The sequence below is a fragment of the Rissa tridactyla genome, chromosome 9 (genome assembly GCF_028500815.1).
Source record: "Rissa tridactyla isolate bRisTri1 chromosome 9, bRisTri1.patW.cur.20221130, whole genome shotgun sequence".
Lineage (NCBI taxonomy): Eukaryota > Metazoa > Chordata > Aves > Charadriiformes > Laridae > Rissa > Rissa tridactyla.
The window spans coordinates 12,102,313-12,122,440 of NC_071474.1; the positions used below are offsets into that span (position 1 = coordinate 12,102,313).

The window sequence follows — 20,128 nt, forward strand, 5'->3', positions numbered from 1 at the left end:
AGTTCATCATATGGCCCGGAGACAATTTTGCTGGTAACCCTGCTGGGGGAATGACGAGGTGGGTGAAAGGGCTGGGGCTGGCACCTCTTCAGCCACCGGAGGAAGGAGAGCATGAGATTGCATGCTCAGGACAACGGCCACATTGTAAAGTGGCAAGGGAGCTCAGACAAAGCGTAATACTGTTTATTTTTGGACATCATTATGGAGAACAACAATAAGCAATCTCCACACAAGGCCAGTTTACCACGCACGACTCCCCTCCTGCAGGGCCTGTTCCAAGAAAGAGCTGTGTGCCAGAATCTGCTATCAGCCTGTGACCAGAAAGGGAGTGTCGTTCTCCAAAATCTTGCCGTTCAACACAACTCTACGGTCTTTACTTGGTAACTTCCTTCAGCCAGGTCAAAAAACAGGATATGTACTTTCCCGCAGGCAGGCGTGTTTTTCCAGAAATGTTTATGACTTAGGGAACTGACTGACGCAGTAACAGAATTTGGCCATGGGTACAAACTGGCCCTGAACATCGGTAGGCTGGAAATTAGAAGAAAATTTCTAGTAATCAGACCAGCGGGGAGGGAGAAAAACCTCTCAAGAGAATTAATAAAGGCAAAACTCTAATTCCTTTTAAGTTAGAACATGGTTATGAAAGGAATTACAGGACAGCAGGGCCTCTGAGGTCTGTTTCTCCCTACATCCTTTAAGGAATGTTCAGAAAGCCGCGTGTGACTTCCCACAACAGGACATGGCCTTCAGGGGAGTTATGGAAACGGTGTAAGAACCGTGCCTTTGACAGGGAGAGAAACTAAAAATACTACAGAATGCAAACTTGTGACTTTTAAAATTTGCAGCCGGAAAAACGAACTATGCAGTTCAGGCTCCCAGCGTACATGAAAACAGCTGCTTGTCCATCCATAGATGATACTTGGATTTTATGGCTTTTACAGTCAAAAGTCTCTGCCTCACCACGACGTTTATCCACCGAACACACAGGCACGTAGGGTCGGGAACGGCCTGTCGGGACAGCCCGCTGCCGCAGTGCCGGGCGCTGCCGCCCCCCGCCTCCGCCGAGCTCCGCGGCCGCGCACGGGCCCGTGTACGGGGTAGCCGGGAGGCGGGAGCGGGTCTCGAACCTACGGCCTTCGGGTGCAGGCGGCGCAGGCGCAGTGCCACGGCGGCCGGCGGGCGCGCAGGGGATACCGGCAGCCGCCGCCCTCTGCGGGGCTGGCCCGGGGTCTTGGGCTGAGGCGCGGTCCCCGCCCGCCGCGATGGCCGGAGCGCGGCGCTGAGGGAGGTGACGCGCATGGCGGCGGCGGCGGCGCTCGCCCTGCGCCGGCAGGGAGGCGGCCCTGCGCCCGGCGCCGCCTGCCCGGCCGCGGCGTGAGCGGGGAGACGGGCTGCGGCGGGGCGGCCCGGGGTGTGACAGCGCCCGCGGCGCCGCGCAGCTCGGTGCCGGGAGGCGGCGGTGTGGCTCGGTGGTGCCGGGGCGCTCGGCGGCGGAGCTCCGCGCCGCGGTGCGGGCCGATGTAGGGGACATGCCCTGACGGGACGGCGAGCCGCGCCAGCAGAGCCGCCCGCCGCCGCTATGGCCGGGCACGGCCTCTGGACGAGCATCAAGTCACTGCTGCGGAGGAGCGAGGACCCCCTGTTCCTGAACGACTCCAGTGCCTTTGACTTCTCGGACGAGGCGGGGGACGAGGACTACCCCCGCTTTAACAAGCTGCGAGTGGTGGTGTCGGAGGACGCCTCGGAGGCGGCCCCGGAGAGGCCGGTGAACGGGGCGCCCCCGGGCCTCCCCTCCGACGACGAGTCCCTGCTGGAGCGGGACGCGGCCCCCCGCGGCGGCCGGGGCCGCGCCGACCCCTGCAGCGGCTGCAGCCGCCGGCGGGAGCGCTGCAAGCAGAGGAGGGTGAAGAAGCGGTTGACGCTGGCCGCCCTCCTCTACCTCCTCTTCATGACGGGGGAGCTCATCGGTGAGTGGGGGGATTTGGTTTTTTGCCGGCCTCGCAGCCTCCTGCGCTGCTCCGGCCTTGGGTTTAAGTATTTACTGAGAGAAACCGTCGGTCGTTCAGAGAGATCAGAGAGATTAGCCGTAAGTTCAGAGGGTGGTAAGGAGGAGCAAGAAAAGAGGAATTTGCAACTTCCCTTACCTCAATCTCATCAGTCCCCCCGAATGGCATAAAATACGCTTTTTTTTTCTTTGTACGTCTAATGGCTTTTTATTTCTCCTTGTAAGTTGCTCTTAAAAGTTTGTTACGTGTTTTTAGTAAGGGAGAAGCGGCATTTTATTACGGACATAAAGAAAAGAAGATGAACAATTTCATCCTCAGTATTTTTTAATTACTGCCATAAAATCTTGCTATGTTTGCAACAAGGGAAGAAGAGGGAAATACAGTTTCTAAGCGTGACATTTACCATAATTACAGAGCTCTAATATTGCTGTATTTGTCCTTGTTTACACTCTGTTATTTACAACTGAAAAGACAAATCCTGAGCTATCGATCTGGTGAAGAGCCACTCTCTTGGCCACTTCCCAATGTCCTGCTGCACTCTGGACTATTGTATACTCCATCCAGACATAAATCTTAGGATCAGTAAGTCAATTAAAATAAGTATTCTAACACTTGCCATTACAACATGTAAGAATACCAAGTAGCTTGATGAAATTCTTTGTGGTTTTTGATTGTTTGTACTTGGCAGAAGTACGGTGGGTTTTTACCTGGAAATTTGTTCCTGTCTAAATGTGTGATTGTTGTCAGAAGAATGAATCCGGTGCTCAAGTTCAGGTTTTGTTGCTCGCTCATAAAGACGTGCCGTCGTTTGCTGGTCAGGTTGAAGAGCACCTGTGCGTTGTACAGCAGTCTGTACAAAACCACTGTGCTTTATATAGCAGCGTAGGCTCGGAATAAAATTAAATTCGCATGTCCCTTGGATGCATAGATGAGCTATTAAATGTTACGCCTTCGCCATTACCTAATAATTTTTACAAAGGATAGTGTTTATCTTTTAATCTCTGTTCATGTATCAATATCAGTGTCCTGTCACCATCTGTCTTTTGGATATGCCCATGCCATTCAGTGCAAGTGTCCACTTGGTGCGACTCAGCCTCCCGAAGGATGCTCAAACCCTCTCATCCGCTTTCCCCTGATTTGCAGTAGCGGGGAGTGTTACACAGGGCTGGTACATTGACGTGTATGTTGAGCCAAGTCTCTCTAGCAACTATAACAATTAATTGCTTTTAAATTGCCTTCATTTTAACATGCAAGTCTAAATCAGAGCTAATCAGATGAATTATTGGCCATAATTCACCAGAAGAAAAGAAAAAAAAGAGTCACAAAAACTTTCTGGAAGTAAAGAACAGAGATGCCTCAGGTATAGTAACACGGGACCTACATCCTCCTCCTCACCTAGGCAGATTTCATCTGTAACGACTGAAGATCTGATGTTTGCTCCTGTGAAGTGAGCTCATGCTCTTGTATCACTTGTCCAGTGAATTGTATCTTTAAGACAGAAACTTCTACAGGATGGATAGGGAGCAAAATCATTGCTTGAGTATAAATAATACGTTTTGTCCCACATACATAGGAAAAAAAAAAACCCTAGGAGAAACAGCCTGTTTTTCAGAGACCAGAATACTGACTACATCTGCACCGGCTTTATTTGGGGCCGTATTTCAGGAACGTGAGTTAATGGAAAAAAGTGGGTTTGTCCTTCAACATCTCTCAGTGTGTGTTAGTCATTAACAGCAGTGCCACAGTACATCAGCTCATCACAGATACAGCACTTCACGTCAAACCTGTTGCAGGGATCTGGTTCAGTGCTTCCATTTGCCCCTGGCTCCGTTTTTTCTCTGAAAAACTTTGGTTGAGATTTTGGTTCAGCATGCACTCGGGTACGTTTGATAGGCGACATAGTGGTGTATCTCAGACGTCGTCATCCTTTAACGTGAGAGTGATTTTGTTTGTTTTTCTTCATATCAGAGTTGTGTTATATGCTGAATTTAGTTCATCTGAAGGGCCCCTTACTGAAGAATATTTCTGAGCTGTTGGCAGCTTGATGCTGAAGTCAGTAGGAGTGTATCTGCTGCAGGCTTTGGATCTGGTTCACACTGCTGTAGACCTCTTCGTAGAGGGATAGGTCTAGAAAGAAAAGGTGCTGAGAGTAAAAATACTCTCTCATCACTGTCACATCATCTGTTGTTTCTCCCTTACAGCCAGGCCTTCTGCAAGCTCAGCTCTGGGTGGCAGATTTGTCTGTGCCACGTGTTGGTGCTGTAGTGTGGGCTCATCCTCCTTGGGTTCGTGTACTCTATTACCAGCCCTGTTGCATTATTTGGGCGCCAAGGCAGACAGCACTAAGGGCCAGATCCATAAAATATTCAGGCATCCAGCTTCCACGGAGAATAAATAGAGGACTTGGGTATCTCCGTACTTCTCTGGATCTTGACCTGAATGACTTGTCATAGGGCAAGTAATAAGCAGCAGAACGAGTAATTAAAGATAGAGCTCTCAAGTCCTGGGTCAGAGCCCTACCTGTTTAATTTATTTCTCTCCAGCCCTGTATTGTATTCTGTCTGGTTGGTTTCAAATTTTAGAACTTTTTGAATTGATCTGTAGCTCAGGTGTTTGGGAAACATTGTTTGATCACATAGGGCATTTTAACTGACTTCTTTCTGTGATCTTTGGCAGATTAGAGTTTTTTAGAAAAAGGCAGAAGACCTTATCAAACAATTAATTTGTTCAGTAAAAATCTGTCTGCTGTCTGTTGCTGATGCCAAGATGAAGGAAATCTTGTTTCAGCAGCTTTTTTATGAAATCTTGACTGGCATATTTTTTCCAAAGTGTGACCAAGCTCATTACGCCAGCCCACCTCAGTGTTGTTTAATTTGATGAACAGTCATCGTAAAAGTCAGATAACAACTTATCCTCTGTGGGAAACATTTTGCATCAAGAAATGAAAAACATGTTTCAAGTCCTAGTTAGCTTTTCTGACAAGGTTTTGATGTTTTCAGCTATGTTTAGAGATTCCTAATTGATCGTCCATGAGGAGGACTGCTGTCCTTCACGGGTCACTGAAAACAGTCGTGAGCCATCAAGCTGACTATTTGTAAAGGTTATAGATGTCTTTTTTTTTTCCAAGTTGCCAATAGTGTTTAAACAGCCCTTAGGCAGTGCCTTTAACCAAGCAATGAACCAATACATTTGGAAACAGAGAACCTTTGATTTCAGCAGTTAATACATCTCAGTTATGTTTTCTTAATCCACATGCTGCCTTATGATTAGCTTCAGTACCTGAATTCATTCTTTATCATTTTATTTTTAAAGTATTTAAAAGTGAGAGACTAATTGAAATAGAATTGACTTATTTTGGACTGAAGTGATTCTCAAAATTTATACATATGAATTAACCTACGTACTTTAATGATCATACATGTAAACTACTGAATTTAAGATATAAATTATTTTTTCTTCTGTCTTGACTATAAAAGAGGCTAAGTTGCACATTTCTAAGTCATATTTTTTTAAATTGTGTGAGAACACAAATTAATTCAGAAAGGAAAGGCATAACTCATTTTACTCAAAAAGCTGCTGAACTGCTAAATCTTAGAAACTCCGCATTTTTGAGCTGTGATGGTCTTTGGAAAATTTCAGCCTCAGAAGAATTTGACTTAGAAACTTACGAAGAACTGAAGAAGAGGGGATGGAGGAAAGGAGCTGGTTGAAATGTAGTGTATTTGGCAGTTCCCCACAGTACAAGCAATACTACAGTATCAGCCGTGCTGCTTGTGTTTGGCTGGGGAGGAGAGTGTAGCTCTGTCTGCAGGTGTGTACGTACGCACACCCTTCATGACCAGAGTTGTGAGTTTCCCTTTGCTATTTCCTCATGGACAGCCTCTTCACTACAACATTTTTAATTGTATATGAGAATACCTTTACTTGAAATGTTAGTTGGAGCCTCAAGCCTGCCAAATGGCACGCCAGCTGCATGCTTTGCTCAGTAGAATTTACAGGCTGAATGACAATCTCAAGGTAAAAAGAGAAACTAAATCATAGCTGAGCTGACACTAAAGAAGTGATCTTTTCTGAGAAAATGAGCTTACCTTCATGTATATGGAAGACAACGCAGCATGTCCTTGATTCCTCTTTGGATAAGGGATGGTTAAGAGAGAGGTGCATTGTTTAAATCTCTCACTCATCCGATAGTAGCATTAGCAACTGAGTTGGAACAAAGATATTAACCTTTGATCTGAGGTTATTTGTCTCAATGCAGCTCATAATTACGAGAAAAAATTATGGTAATAAATAACAAAGAAGAACGCTGTGCAAGTAAAAGTCCTTGTCTGCAATATATATTGGAAGAACTTACACACCCTTGCTAGGACAGAAAATAATGAAGGTTAAAAGATAATGTAATAAAAATAAAAATGGGGCAGGGTAAATTTCCTTGCCAATGAGTCATTTGATTTCTGTCCCTGTTCCATAATGTCAAAATATTTAACAGATGTAGTTTAATAAAAGGATCGGCTGATTAAACATGTACGCATTAATATATATAGAAAAGATACAAAACTGTTTTGGGCCTGATCCTGCAAATGCAAGTAGTCTCAGTGAGAATAACAGGGGTGAATCCTTTCTATATTACTCTTAATAGAAAGCACACTTCACTGCACTTGTAACTCTGGTAGCTTTAAATTATAGCATGGCAAAACACTCCTATTTAGTCATTATAAGAAGGGCTCTCATGTACTTAATGCACTGTTTTGAAAACACGTAACTGTAAGCTATGCCAAGAGGATATTATCTAGAATCATTAAGGTCATATGTCCTGACTTTTTCAACTTTGTTTTCAGGTGGATATGTTGCTAACAGTCTAGCAATTATGACAGATGCACTTCATATGTTAACTGACCTTAGCGGTATTATTTTGACCCTGCTTGCTCTCTGGCTGTCTGCAAAATCTCCCACAAAGAGATTCACTTTTGGATTTCATCGCTTAGGTATGTAGATACCAACTTTTGCTATTAACAGAGTATTTTAAACAACAACTGTAAAAATTACCTAATTCTAGAAGAATAGGTAACTAGGAAGAAAGTAGCAGCAAACCTAAAAGTTGCCTTGTGTTTAACACCCTGACTCTAATGTCCTTTCACTGGCCATTGTGGATCCACTACATAGGTTGTGTTGCCACAGGGGAATAGATAATAATAATAAAAAAGTTTTTAAATTTTAAACCTCAGCCAAAAGCAAAGCAAAGTTTGATGGCAGAGTTTCACTCGCTGGGAGCAGGATGGGTCTCTCCGTCTCTGTGGAACTAGGACTTAGCAGATTCAGAGTTAAATTCTGGATGCTTGATTCATCTTCCATCTTAAAGAGGGAGGTTGGGGAATTGGATACACGATAACAATGTAAATATGACTTCCTACAAATGAACCATGGCCTGAAAAGTTTAAAAAGGGTTGAGAGGAGGGAAGCTGTCTCCAGAAGAGCAAGGGTGGATATGCAGCTGTGTTTCACAGCCCATCCATAGTTACTGGGCTGTTGCTGGTCAGGCCCCTGTGCACCTTTGTGCTTTGGAATTGAGGCTGTTGAGCAAAAGAGGGACATATTCTTTGGTCGCTCACCACTGTACCACTGTTACTGCCTGTGTGACACACTGAGGAGCTTGTCGGTGCAGGAGCTGTCTGTGTCAGTCAGTGGTTGTTCACAAGAGATTATTGCCGGTGGCCAGGATTTACAAAGTACCGTTGACTTCAGTAGAATTACGACACTGGAAAAGTCCTATTCAATGTGAAAAATGACATCTTAATCCACAACTAAAAAGTTCCGTAGAGCGTATTATCAGAGACCTCTGCCCTGCCAGAAGCCACATAAATCTTGCACTCCCCAAACCACACAGAGCAGAGGTCGAAATGTCCCATGGTTTGCGATACAGTAAGTTACTTAGCCTCTGCCCATTTTAGGCATCTGTAAAAAGAAGTATAAACAGAATTATATACTAAACTTTGGAAGGGTATTTCCAGGATTCATTACTTCATGTTTGGAATTGTAATGATGATAAAGGGTGTTTTCATGTGGTTGCTAACTGGATATAATAATTCGTAAGACACAGCTGCATATCCTGTATACATTTCACCAAAAGCTTCAACCTTTATTTTTCACGAAATAGATAATTTCTAGTGTCACAGTTTGTTACCTCTGCTCTATACATTCTACAGCATATATTTTTCAAGGAATTTCAAAGTCTTATGTAGTCATTACTTGCAATTCTTATTTTGGCTGCTAGAACAGCAGTAGAATTCAACAACTCCATCACTCCTAGTCATTTGTCATCAGTTAGTCACTAACGCATGAATGCATAACTCTGTACACTAGCGAAGATCTTTGGGGCTTTAGCAAGAAAACATTAACAATGCCAGCATTTCCCATTACAAACTTTTCTTTCAAGAAGTTTTAATTTTGCGAGAGGCGCTCCCCTAATACTGAAACCTGACCTCGCAGGTATGCCCCTCGCATTTGCTCATTCTCTCCAGAAGGATGTTTGCTGGACATACATACTTTAACCCTATTTAAAAATAATTTGAGTAGTTCATATGTCGTAGTAACTTTTCTAAAACCAAATAGTACATACATTGAAGATGCCATGGCCTAGCTTAAAACAGCGGTTACTCTTAAGAAGATTGAAAGAAACTTATTTAGCCATTAAAAGCTTACTCGGTTCTGTAAATTTTCACTGACTTTTCAATTAATTAATTTGAGGGCTCCATAGCACTTTGTAAACACAAATCCCTGAGGATTCCTGCCACCTCACTTGCTGTATCTTTTATTTTTCCCATTTTACTGCCAAGAAAAATACTGGCCAGACTGATCCAATGGTGGATCTACGGTCTGCATCTAGCCCAAAGAATTAGTCTGTATCGCCCACCAGCTTCTCCCTGGGCACCATCTTCTTCCTGGGAGAAGCTACAGAGAGCAGCTTCTCAGTTCTGCAACAATTACTCCTTCTTTTCTGCTGCCCAGTGCCAGTAGGTGGTCAAACACTAGAACAGGTTGCGGAGTCTCCACAAAACCCAACTTGACGCAGCCCTGAGCAGTCTGCTGTAGCTGACCCTGCTTTCAGCAGGACTACACAGTCTCCAAGGGTTCTTTTCTACCTCAGCCATTCTGCAGCAGCAGCAGCAGCAGCAGCAGTGCCACTCTGTCTGGAGGAGGAGGACTAGAGCCTGAGGGTGGGAGGAAGAGTTTCTGTGTCTGCAATGAGGAAGGGGAAGCGGGTAAAGGCCCTGCGTCTGGACTCTGCAAATACAGAAGATGGGATGGTTCAAAATTACTACACACAGCTTTTTAAAGTCACATTTGTGAAATTTATTTGCCTGATTTTAGGCACCCAGTCTGAACGCTGCGGCCTGAGGGCCCAGTTTCACACATCAGTGAATGCTGGCAACGGAACAAAGCTGCTTCTAGGGTATATCCTCACTGTAACAAGTTTTTCCAAATAACCTATATGTATGAAGCTTGTCAGCAAGTAATACGAGCTCAACAATAGCTTGAATTTCATGAGAGAGATGTTAAAACATGACAGAATGTTAAAAATAGGGTACAGATTGAACATCTGTCACAGCAAAAATGTGGAGCATTTGTTTAAAGCTGGGAATATATACCAGAACTATCTCATCACTGACCTGCTTTGCATTAAGTTTTAAGATAATCGATATATATAGTAAGCATGAAAACATTCTAATGAACAACATTTCTGGTGCTCATTACCATTTTTGTTTGCAGAATGATGAATTTTCAAACTCATTCCCGTAAACATTGCATTGTAAAGACAACAGACCTATTAGTTGTCTAGTCAAATTCCAGAAGGAAATTAGCACTAGTTTTCATTTATGTGAATTCTCTTTTGAGTACATAATTTGTATGCTCCATCTTCAGTTTTATTCCATTTTCAGTGGTGAAAAGGAAGCTGACAGATTCAGGAATGGGTTAGAAAAATGAAGAGAAAATGATGGAAATTGCTGTCGTGTCTAAAAAGGATTATATTCTTGAAGCCAAAAATAGTTCTGTTTCACCACCAAGTGGAGGTACCTCCTTCTCAGCAAAGCACTGAGTAGATTTAAGCATAGATATGGAACCTGGCATTTTTCCATTGCTGCAGAGACAATGTTAGTAATGGCAGAATCAGTCAGTCCACTGAGACAGTGCATAGTTCATTTCACAGGAAGTGAAAGATCTCAGCACAAATCCACAATGTTGACATGACAATGACTCTTTGAAAGAAACTGCGAGGAAAACACTGGTTTCCGTTGTAGAAAACATGGTTTTAGACTGTAAAACCATAATACATTATTTCTCTGGTAAAGGCTGATGTGCCATGGCTTCACAAATTTTTTAGAAAGCGTTCTGGAAAACTTTCTAAGCAATGTATTATTCTTTTTAAAGGCCGTTGCCCAGAATAATCTACCTGCTTTGTAAAGAACACTACCGCTTGCATGGATATTTCCAGGACTTTCATGTTGCTCTGAAATTATCTGAGATTGTGACAGTTGCCTTTCAGAGCCTTGTTACTGCCTGGTAATGCTGGTACTTATCCAGGCATTGAGAACACTGCCGAACAGCTGAATGCGTTGGTGTGAGTTTCTTCTCCTATGATGATGTTAAAAATTCAGTGTATGGATCAAGTGATTTTTGGCGATATTAAAATGCTGATATAGCTGCGTGTTTTTTACTGTAGTATTCAATAAATAAAATTAAGGCAGTTTTGTGTTGGAAATGACAGCCGCAGTAATCAAAGTTGTACTACACACTGACAGATTCAAAGCAGAGGGAGAGGTGAGGCGAGGCAATTCTCAGATCAGTATTCTTAGAGCTATGGTACAGCTAAGAGCAGAATTTTGCCTTTACTGGGGAATAAATCAGGGCAACATGTGTGGAACAAGAGGGAAGAACAACCATTAGAGTTCCAAGTAAATTAATTCCAACTCTGATCTTTGAATTCACACAGAAAGGCTAAGATGCCAGTGATCCATCTGGCGAGTGACAGTAATGAGCATTACGCATAATGATTACAGATTACTCAGGCATGGCTGCAGATTTATGTGCAACACAATGGAGCTAGCATTAAGGTTTTCCCAGTGCTTTTTGTAAAGCCCTGTATTAACTTGCTTATAACTGAGACAGTCTTTTAACTGGGCCAGTGTTTCCTCTGTCAGGTATCTTGCCTTTTTTTTTTTTTTCCAAAGTTTCAGCTGCGACAGGGCAATCATTTTCAGAATATGAAGCTAGAGGGTAAAAGTATGCTTATGTTAAAAGGAATCTGGTGACCCATTTGGAAATACGTATATTCTTTATAGTAGGACCTTAAAACTGTAGTGTGGACTCATCCTCCTCAGGTTTATGCATGCTATTACCAGCCCAATTTCATGAATGGGTACTGAGGCAGACAGCACTTAAGGGCCAGATCCATAAAATATTCAGGCCTATTTATCTCACATCAGAACAGCAAGAACCTTGTAGAGAGCTGTCACCACTTTCCACAGATGTAAATGGCAGCGGAAGGTGCGGAACAATGAAATATTAGTTGTTTATATTAACTTTATAATTTTCTCTTTATTTAGATGTACGTGCCCTTTTGAAGGACCCTGCTGATCAAATAAAATTCCTACACCAAAATATTGGTCATAACACTCTTACTTTTGTGAAATATGAGTATTTGGTAAACATTTGATAATGTTAAACCAGCATATTACAGCAATACAGAAACTTAGATTAAGCAATCCTTCATATCTGAAATTTGCAATATATAACATGTATGTACGCACATGTCGAGAAGCTTAGGTGTAATATGTCTGACAAGTTTGTACTGTTCAGTTCCTTAATCTTTTTATATTTTTTTCTCCAGAGTCATTGCTCATGCAGAAGTTCTCAGAGAAAACATAATTTGAGGGATATACTGACAGGGAGGTGTGAAGGGGTGGATTAGAACAAACTCCATTTTTTTTATCCTATTTCATGAGTTTTATTTACTGCACAACTTGTTAGTTTTGCATTATGGTTACAATACATGTAAAATAGTTAAAATAATCAAGGCTTTATCCACATTCTAATTTGGAAATAGAAATAGATCTGAGATTCACTTTTGTAATGTTGTTTCCTTTCTGTTTGCAGAAGTATTGTCAGCCATCATTAGTGTATTGCTGGTCTATATCCTTATGGCATTCCTCTTGTATGAAGCTGTTCAAAGGACTATCCATATGGACTATGAAATAAATGGCGATATCATGCTGATTACAGCAGCCGTTGGTGTTGCAGTTAACTTAATGTAAGATCTCCCTTTCTCTCTATTAACACTCATAAATATATTTCTGAATAAGCTGCTAATTCATTCATGGCCCGTAACTATTTCATGGGATCTAATTTTACTGGACCTCTTAATTTTCATAAATTAGACAAGAAATGATACTGAGTATTTCTTTTTCAAATCTTTGGTTTAAAAGGAAAGAAAAAAAGCAACAAAAAACCCCACCCACCAAACCCTAAAGCCTGTTTCTTGGAGTGTTTTTCTTCTTTCACTTTCAGAATGGGTTTTTTGCTGAATCAATCTGGCCACCTTCACTCCCACTCCCATTCCCACCCTCATTCTCACGTACCTCAGTCGAACTCTCCTAACACAGCCCACAGCAGTAGCCACGGTCACAGCAGCCTTGCCGTGAGAGCAGCATTTGTACATGCCCTCGGGGACCTGGTACAAAGTATTGGTGTGCTCGTAGCTGCATATATCATACGCTTTAAGGTAAGGAATGGCTAGTCTTTGAGCCAGGGTGGAATTCTTTTAAGTTTAACTTTGATGATTAAATTAAAAAGGGACTTGTTTTTGTAAGTTATTTAAAAATACTTTGTGATATTCTATTATAAGCTTCATACATTCATGCAAAATAAGCAAAGATTATATTATGTATTTTGTAACTATTCAAACGAAAAGAAAGATTCATGAAAGTTGGAGCTAGAAGTAACTGCATTTTCTGAGTCACATTTTTGTAAGTGAGCTTATTTTCATACCTTCTTTAACACTTTGAAACTTCCCTTGCAGCCAGAATACAAGATTGCTGATCCTATATGTACATATGTATTCTCCATACTGGTGGTTTTGACAACGGTTCGAATTCTGTGTGACACAGGGGTTATTATTCTGGAAGGTAAGATCTGTGCACAGTCTGCAGTATTTTATATGTCAAATACCAGCGAGCTTTGGCGCTTGTTTGACGTCATGATCACCATCTCTAGCAAAGTGGATTGTGTCTGGCGACCTGTTTATCCTGCTGCCGCTTTAGTCTGTTGGTTCTTGATGTCTCATCTAAGTTGCAGCAGTCTTTAGGTGTCTTGGACCTCTGCAGTGAAACGTACAGAACTTTCTTGTGTGTCTGTAGTGGCTGTCAGCTAAACTAAGTGAACATTTGCCCAGACTGAGTTCTACGCTATCACTTTAATTACTTCTAAAGTTAAAGTGAATGTGAATGCATGTAAAAGGAGGAAGCAAGGTTAGGCCAAATCGCTGGACAGGTGCGTCACACCTGTCCTTTCTTCCCCTTTTCCACAAGTGCGGTTGTATTACTTGCGTGCTTCTACTGTTAGCATAGGGGAAGCTGCAAGTAAAGTGTGATGTGGAAAGGAAGAAGGAAAAAAAAGGAAAGAAAAAGTTGAACATAAGCTGAAGAATATTCTGTCATGCGGTGACTTAGAGGTAAAGATGCCAGCAACATTCTTCGCATTATTACAACTAACATGCCAACTATTAATGCTTGATCTAGTACTTTTACCATATGAAAGTGAAAACGTCAGGGATGGGAAAAAAATCCTAGGTTCTAGCTGCACCTTCCTATCTGCCTCATGTGAGCTATTATTGACTTTACTTTTATTATGTTACAAGGCCCAGTCCTGTTCAACATATTCATCAGTGACCTGGATGAGGGGACAGAGTGCACCCTCAGCAAGTTTGATAGTGACACAAAGCTGGGGGGGTGGCTGACACAGCAGAAGGCTGTGCTGCCATACGGAGAGACCTGGACAGGCTGGAGAGTTGGGCAGAGAGGAACATTATGAAATTCAATAAGGGCAAGTGTAGGGTGCTGCACCTGGGGAGGAATAACCCCATGCACCAGTACAGGTTGGGGGCTGACCTGCTGGAGAGCAGCTCTGTGGAAAGAGACCTGGGAGTCCCGGTGGACAACAGGATGACCATGAGCCAGCAATGTGCCCTTGCGGCCAAGAAGGCCAACGGCATCCTGGGGTGCATCAAGAAGAGTGTGGCCAGCAGGTCGAAGGAGGTCATCCTCCCCCTCTACTCTGCCTTGGTGAGGCCGCACCTGGGGTACTGTGTCCAGTTCTGGGCTCCCCGGTTCAAGAAGGACAGGGAACTGCTGGAGAGGGGACAGCAAAGGGCTACGAAGATGATTAGGGGACTGGAACACCTCTCTTATGGAGAAAGGCTGAAGGATTTGGGTCTCTTCAGCTTGGAGAAAAGACGACTGAGGGGGGATCTTATCAACACTTATAAATACTTAAAGGGTGGGTGTCAGGAGGGTGGGGCCAGGCTCTTCTCAGTGGTGCCTGGGGACAGGACAAGAGGTAATGGGCACAAACTTGAGCATAGGAAGTTCCACCTAAACATGAGGAGGAACTTCTTTACTTTGAGGGTGGCAGAGCACTGGCACAGGCTGCCCAGAGAGGTGGTGGAATCTCTGTCTCTGGAGATATTCAAAACCCGCCTGGACGCGTTCCTGTGCAGCCTGCTCTGGGTGACCCTGCTCTGGCAGGGGGTTGGACTAGATGATCTCCAGAGGTCCCTTCCAGCCCTACCATTCTGTGATTCTGTGTGATTCAATGTCAAGTGCTTTTGCTATCATTTAGGAGGAAAAAAGAATCCAACAAAATGGAAGTTCACTGACAAGGCAAAAATAGTGAAATTTGCTTAAGAAAGCTCAATTAGCTTCAAGACAATAGCTAAGATTTAGCTGAAGAAAACAGATAAGACAAACTAATGGTGTATCCGATTCCAAATGTTTTAAGATGAAGCTGTTTGCATAGGTATCCCAGTTGTCATAAAAATATTTGCATTAATGATGTTATTAAGTGTGATGATAGGTGGGCTTTATGTACGCTGGGGAATTTTTCCAACTCAAATTCAGGATCTCCAGAGAACGGACTTGCATTTATGTTGGAGACTACTGCTACAACATCAGGGTCCTTGGAGCTGTATCAGCTTTCAGTATTCATTTTAACTTAAGTTTCATCATTATACTAGAAATGCTAAATTAAAAATGTAAATTATTATCTAATACAAGCAATGAGATTCTAGCTTTTAATGTAGATTTGTAAGGCAGCATGGAAGTCTATCGATAGCATGATGTGAGATATCAAAATTTCCTGGGAAAAAGAAAGCTGTAGAAATAATACTAGTCAGTTAGCTAGTTACTTATCAGCTAAATAATTTTCTGTTAGTCTTCACTGGAAGGAAATTTTTGTTTAATATGAGACAATCCTAGACACTGAACTTTCAAAAGAAATGGTACTGGAACTGACATAATTTAAAAGACATTAAGGCATCAGGTTCAGAGAGGAGTCATCCAAAAATTCTGAAGAAATTTGAGAATCAAGTGGCTGAACTCCTCATAGTATATAATAATCAAACTCCATAAAACTGAAAGATAAGGAGTAAGGAGCTATGATAGAAACCAAACTATTCAGAAACAGAGTTTATTCGGTATTTTTGTACTAGATTTTGAGCCCATGTTGGTAATTTAAAATTTTGATTCTGCCCTTTGTACAGCTAAAGCGGGGAGCAGGGAAGCTATAGAGGTGCTGTAGCTGCTGAAAATACTATGACCAGAAGGAATTTGCAAAGATGCCACGCAGTGAGACAGATGTCATATGTGTTAACCACTGCAGATGGATTACTATAAGCATTTGAAAATTATACCAGTTACTTGAAGAGAGTTCAAGAGGGGTTACTTGAAGAGAGAAGCAAGGGGACAGGCTCTAGCAGTTTTATTTTTTTTTAGGTTCTGACCTTAGAGTCTGGTCTAAGCAGTTACAAGGGGTTAGAAGCTGCAGTAAAGTTGCCTACACAAATACATCACTCTAAAGGAGCTAATGCTGGCTATTGCCAGAGAGCGGATTCTGGACAGGACAAATTACATTTGAGTCAACACTGCAACTCCTGAACAACTTCTGTATCCGTACTGGACTTAATATGTCAATTTGCATATTCTTCTCTGTTGATAACTTGGAAGTTACTGATCACCTCAAACAGCACAAATTATAAACTCTCTTGACATTGACATCTGTCATGACATTTTAAAGGCCACAGACTTTGCAGAAGACAGAATTAATTTTATCTCATGTTTGGTATCACAGGAGTTCCAAGGCATTTAAATGTGGATCGCATTAAGGAAGACTTGATGAAAATTGAAGATGTTTATTCTATAGAAGATTTAAATGTTTGGTCTCTCACTGCAGGAAAAACAAGTGCCATAGTCCACTTGCAACTAGGTAAGCTGCTGTGTAGCATAATTCTAGATTAAGTCTGTAGAAAAAACCACAAATTTCTCTTCTTCATATTGTTACTTAAGTTGAACCAGGAAATAGCATTCTGGGGAAAAAAACCAAACCAAACTCTACTAACTATGAGTTTGTACAGGGAAGTACAGAACCCATTAGCCCAGAAGGACGCAGTGTAAGTGAAAATTGTGCAAAGAAAATATATTCATACTGAAATATCCAGTACCAATTCTTTGGGTAGGAAATAAAAATAATTTCTCCTCAGAAATTCCCTTATTTTGATCAGGGAAAGACAGGGTGAAGTTATAATGTGGAACAATCTGACATATGAAAAATAAATATGTTTTGCCAAAACACATGCTGATTTAGACATCTAAGAGTACTATGAATATTAATTCTTAGTAAGAAAGCTCATTTTTTGGGGGACAGTGAGGGATGGTGTCTAACACACACGGTTCCATCAAGATGTGATTCTAGTTAGAGGATACAGGCCTAAAAGTGTAAAATAATATATAGAGAGTACGTAGTGACCACAGAACAATATTAAATTAATAAATTAATGAGCATGAACAAAGATTATTCTAGTCGGTGACTCTGTATGATAAATTTGAGAACAGCAGGATTGTCCAGGTTTCTTGCAGCGTGAATTCTATTAATTATTTTCTTGATTTTCCAGTTCCTGGTAGTTCATCTAAATGGGAGGAGGTTCAGTCCAAGGCCCGGCAATTGCTGCTGAACACGTTTGGAATGTACAAGTGCTCTGTCCAGCTTCAGAGTTACAGGCAGGAAATGAGCAAAACCTGCACAAGTTGTCAGAGTTCCAGTGCCTAATTTCGTATGTTTTGGGAACTGCTGCCTTATTCTTTATCTTGTAGTCAAAGACTGAGAGCAATAAATGCAAAATGAAAATGATCAAATAGAAACCATTAATACGTGGATTTGTATCATGTAACATGCAGCAGGGAGAACTGGTGCTGCAAAAAGTGCAGTGGTCGCCCTACAGAACATGTATTTCACTCTCTCCCTTGTACTAGTTTATTCAATTTATTATGATTTTGAGACAAAGCTGTTTTCAGATTATTGTTTACAAACTGCAACGTGACTTTGCAGATACCTCACAAATTACAGTCCAATATTGTCCTTTAATAACTACGTACCACAAAGTACCTGCACTCCAAATGGAGCATCAAGTATTCAGTATTTCAGTTAAAGTCTCTAATGCTGATCACGTCAGGGTTCCATAATATGTCACGATCCCTGAATTCACTATACAGTATTTTTGCAGTAGTAATTTTCATACAGATCTTAAACTATAATGCATACAACGCTAGTTGGATTCTTTTGGAAACTGTCTCTTTGGAGATGCTGCAAAATACAGAATTCACTGTACCCAGACCAGAAAGTTAGCTTTAATCTGGGCATTCAGTGATCCAGACAGGAAGATCCTTGCCCAGACTTCTGGTATTTAACTAGAGACCCAACACTGGACCCAAAGTGTTTTAAGTGAGTTATCTTTAATGTATTTTAGAATAGGGTTTATACATTAGAAACAGGTTATTTATTTTACAAAGTTTTGACTTGTAAGATGAATTTATTATTAATAATCTTTAATGTCTAAACCAACATTTTGATTCACATTAAAAGGCCAGTTGACTAGCATGCATTCTAATTATAAATAAATGTCCTGTAATTGATCATTTTTCCATGATTGTTTAGTCTTAAAAGGAAAATCAAATGATAGAAACTATGCTTGACACGGAGATACTCTCAAACACTATCAACAGACATGCAAGATAATGCATCTTCTAACAGGAAAGCGGGGAGCAGAAGTTTTAGATACGTACTATTCCCTCAGTCACAGATCTCTGACCTTTTCATCTTTGGTTTGAGCACAGTATGGCAGTATCCTGCGAGGAATGCCACTGCAGTAGCAATCCCTCACTACTTAGCTTTATGGATAAAGCAAAATCCAAGCAAGCTCAGCAACCTAATGGTGTTGGATGACAACATTATAATATTGTGTTGGACAACAATATCATAACAAGCTACAGAGGTAGAAAGCCCTTTTCTTATATAGCGAGGGATCAGGCAATTTGAAAAGCCTATTTATTCAACCCCAAAGTCCACAAAATGGAACTGCTTAGCCTCACAGTGGAATCACTGTGCTTTGAATGTACACAGGCTAATACAAGCTGACACAAAGCTATCGTACCGCTCCGAGCTCAGAGTTACACCTGCTTCCGAAGTCATTTGCATTGAAGAAGCTAAGGGCAACAAGAATATGACCTGCAAAGTTCAGAAGACAAGAAGAACTTGGCTTCAAGTATATTTTCTTATTCTGTACTTTGATTTTTATGGAGAACTTCCACTGACATCAAAAGTAGTTCTGTGTGTGGATCAGAAAGGAAAATTTTTGCCCGGTAATGGATATTGTGATATTAATTTGTGAATACTTAAGCTATTGTCTGTTTTGAAACTTGCTAGAGTTTCACATAAACATCAGGCTGATTTATACCTGCAATTGGTGGTATTTATTACCTGCAATCTTGGCTTCCTTTGTCCCCTTTTTTTGAGGTGGGGGTCACATGATGAATTTTTAGAGGTGAACACTGACAGCGCAGTATGAATTTGGACAAAGTGCACATAACACTGGATTATGTTTGTATCTGCTCTGGCAAGAAGTGGGAACACTTGCCTACAGCATGGGAGCACATGCAGCTCAGAGGCAAAGTAGCACTGTAACTGGGAAGTTAATGCTTCAGTACAAACTATCATTAATTAAGCCATATCACAGTTCATGAAAAATGTGCATCCCATCCTTACAGACTTACTGGAAAAAAAATACCACAAACAAACAACAGGTATTTTGCACATAGTAATACTCAAATAGGTTTTAATTAAATTGGGGTTTACAGTTGCTGTAATTAGAAGTTGAAGTACAGTAGACATGTATTGTATTTGGAGTTTTTTATTGTAATAATTTACTACACATTTGTTTAATTGAAGAAAAAAGCAGAAATGTGTTGCTTTATTGTGGGTTTTATTAAATCAATTATTAAACTTCACATTGTTGTCTTATAAAATATTTATTTGTATTGCTGTCTCTTGTAATCATCTTTGATTCTTACAGCAGCTGTTTTTTGAACACTTTTGTCTGAACAGTCAAGCTTAACTCAGTTTGGAGATGCTATATATAGAATGAATTATGTCTCCCTCTGTAGTCAAAACAATTTAAGTCTTGTTATTTCCCGTGCAATAATTGCACTTTAGAAAATACAAGCTGACAAAGTATGGTGAAGGAGCAGCCATAAAACAACTGGCAAAACATTCTTGAAACCCTACATTCACCCTTGAGGGGCCCTTGTTATCAAGGGCTGTAGACTGGAAGGAGTTCAGAGAAAAAGCAACAGAAGATGAAATGAGAATCAAGAACAAAAGAATCAATGCATCTGCTGCAGGGAGACTGAAGTGTACATGCCCTGTTTTAAGGTCTAACTAAGCTCACTTGGAAATTTGTATCTGTGTGGCTTACCTCTAATTCCTTTTTTATTCTTTTTAAATTATTCAGGGCACAGGTTGTC

The 20,128-nt window shown here is 41.4% G+C and overlaps 1 protein-coding gene across 5 annotated transcripts; it reads left to right on the top strand.

Annotated features, from left to right (window-relative positions):
* The first annotated feature begins 1,157 nt into the window (after positions 1-1,157).
* SLC30A4 (solute carrier family 30 member 4) lies at positions 1,158-19,632 on the top strand. 5 transcript variants are annotated; one of them, XM_054213785.1, is made up of 7 exons: positions 1,378-1,967; positions 6,845-6,991; positions 12,159-12,312; positions 12,570-12,783; positions 13,081-13,186; positions 16,404-16,538; positions 17,224-19,632. In XM_054213785.1, the coding sequence occupies exons 1-7, from the start codon at positions 1,580-1,582 to the stop codon at positions 17,376-17,378; spliced, it is 1,299 nt and encodes a 432-aa protein (XP_054069760.1). In that variant the 5' UTR covers positions 1,378-1,579; the 3' UTR covers positions 17,379-19,632. The 5 variants fall into 5 exon arrangements, 4 of the variants coding, with proteins under 4 accessions (XP_054069762.1, XP_054069763.1, XP_054069761.1 ...); XM_054213786.1 differs by lacking the exon at positions 6,845-6,991 and having other exon boundaries at positions 1,377-1,967; XR_008468365.1 differs by lacking the exons at positions 12,570-12,783; positions 13,081-13,186; positions 16,404-16,538; positions 17,224-19,632 and adding an exon at positions 10,434-10,623 and having other exon boundaries at positions 1,159-1,967; positions 12,159-12,242.
* Positions 19,633-20,128: the final 496 nt, after the last annotated feature.

Bases quoted from the DNA above. Each gene is read 5' to 3' on its own strand.
- SLC30A4 (XM_054213785.1), top strand. From the start codon at position 1,580: ATGGCCGGGCACGGCCTCTGGACGAGCATCAAGTCACTGCTGCGGAGG. The intron at 6,992-12,158 runs GTATGTAGATAC...TTCTGTTTGCAG, and splicing joins TTTTGGATTTCATCGCTTAG to AAGTATTGTCAGCCATCATT. The intron at 12,784-13,080 runs GTAAGGAATGGC...CTTCCCTTGCAG, and splicing joins CATATATCATACGCTTTAAG to CCAGAATACAAGATTGCTGA.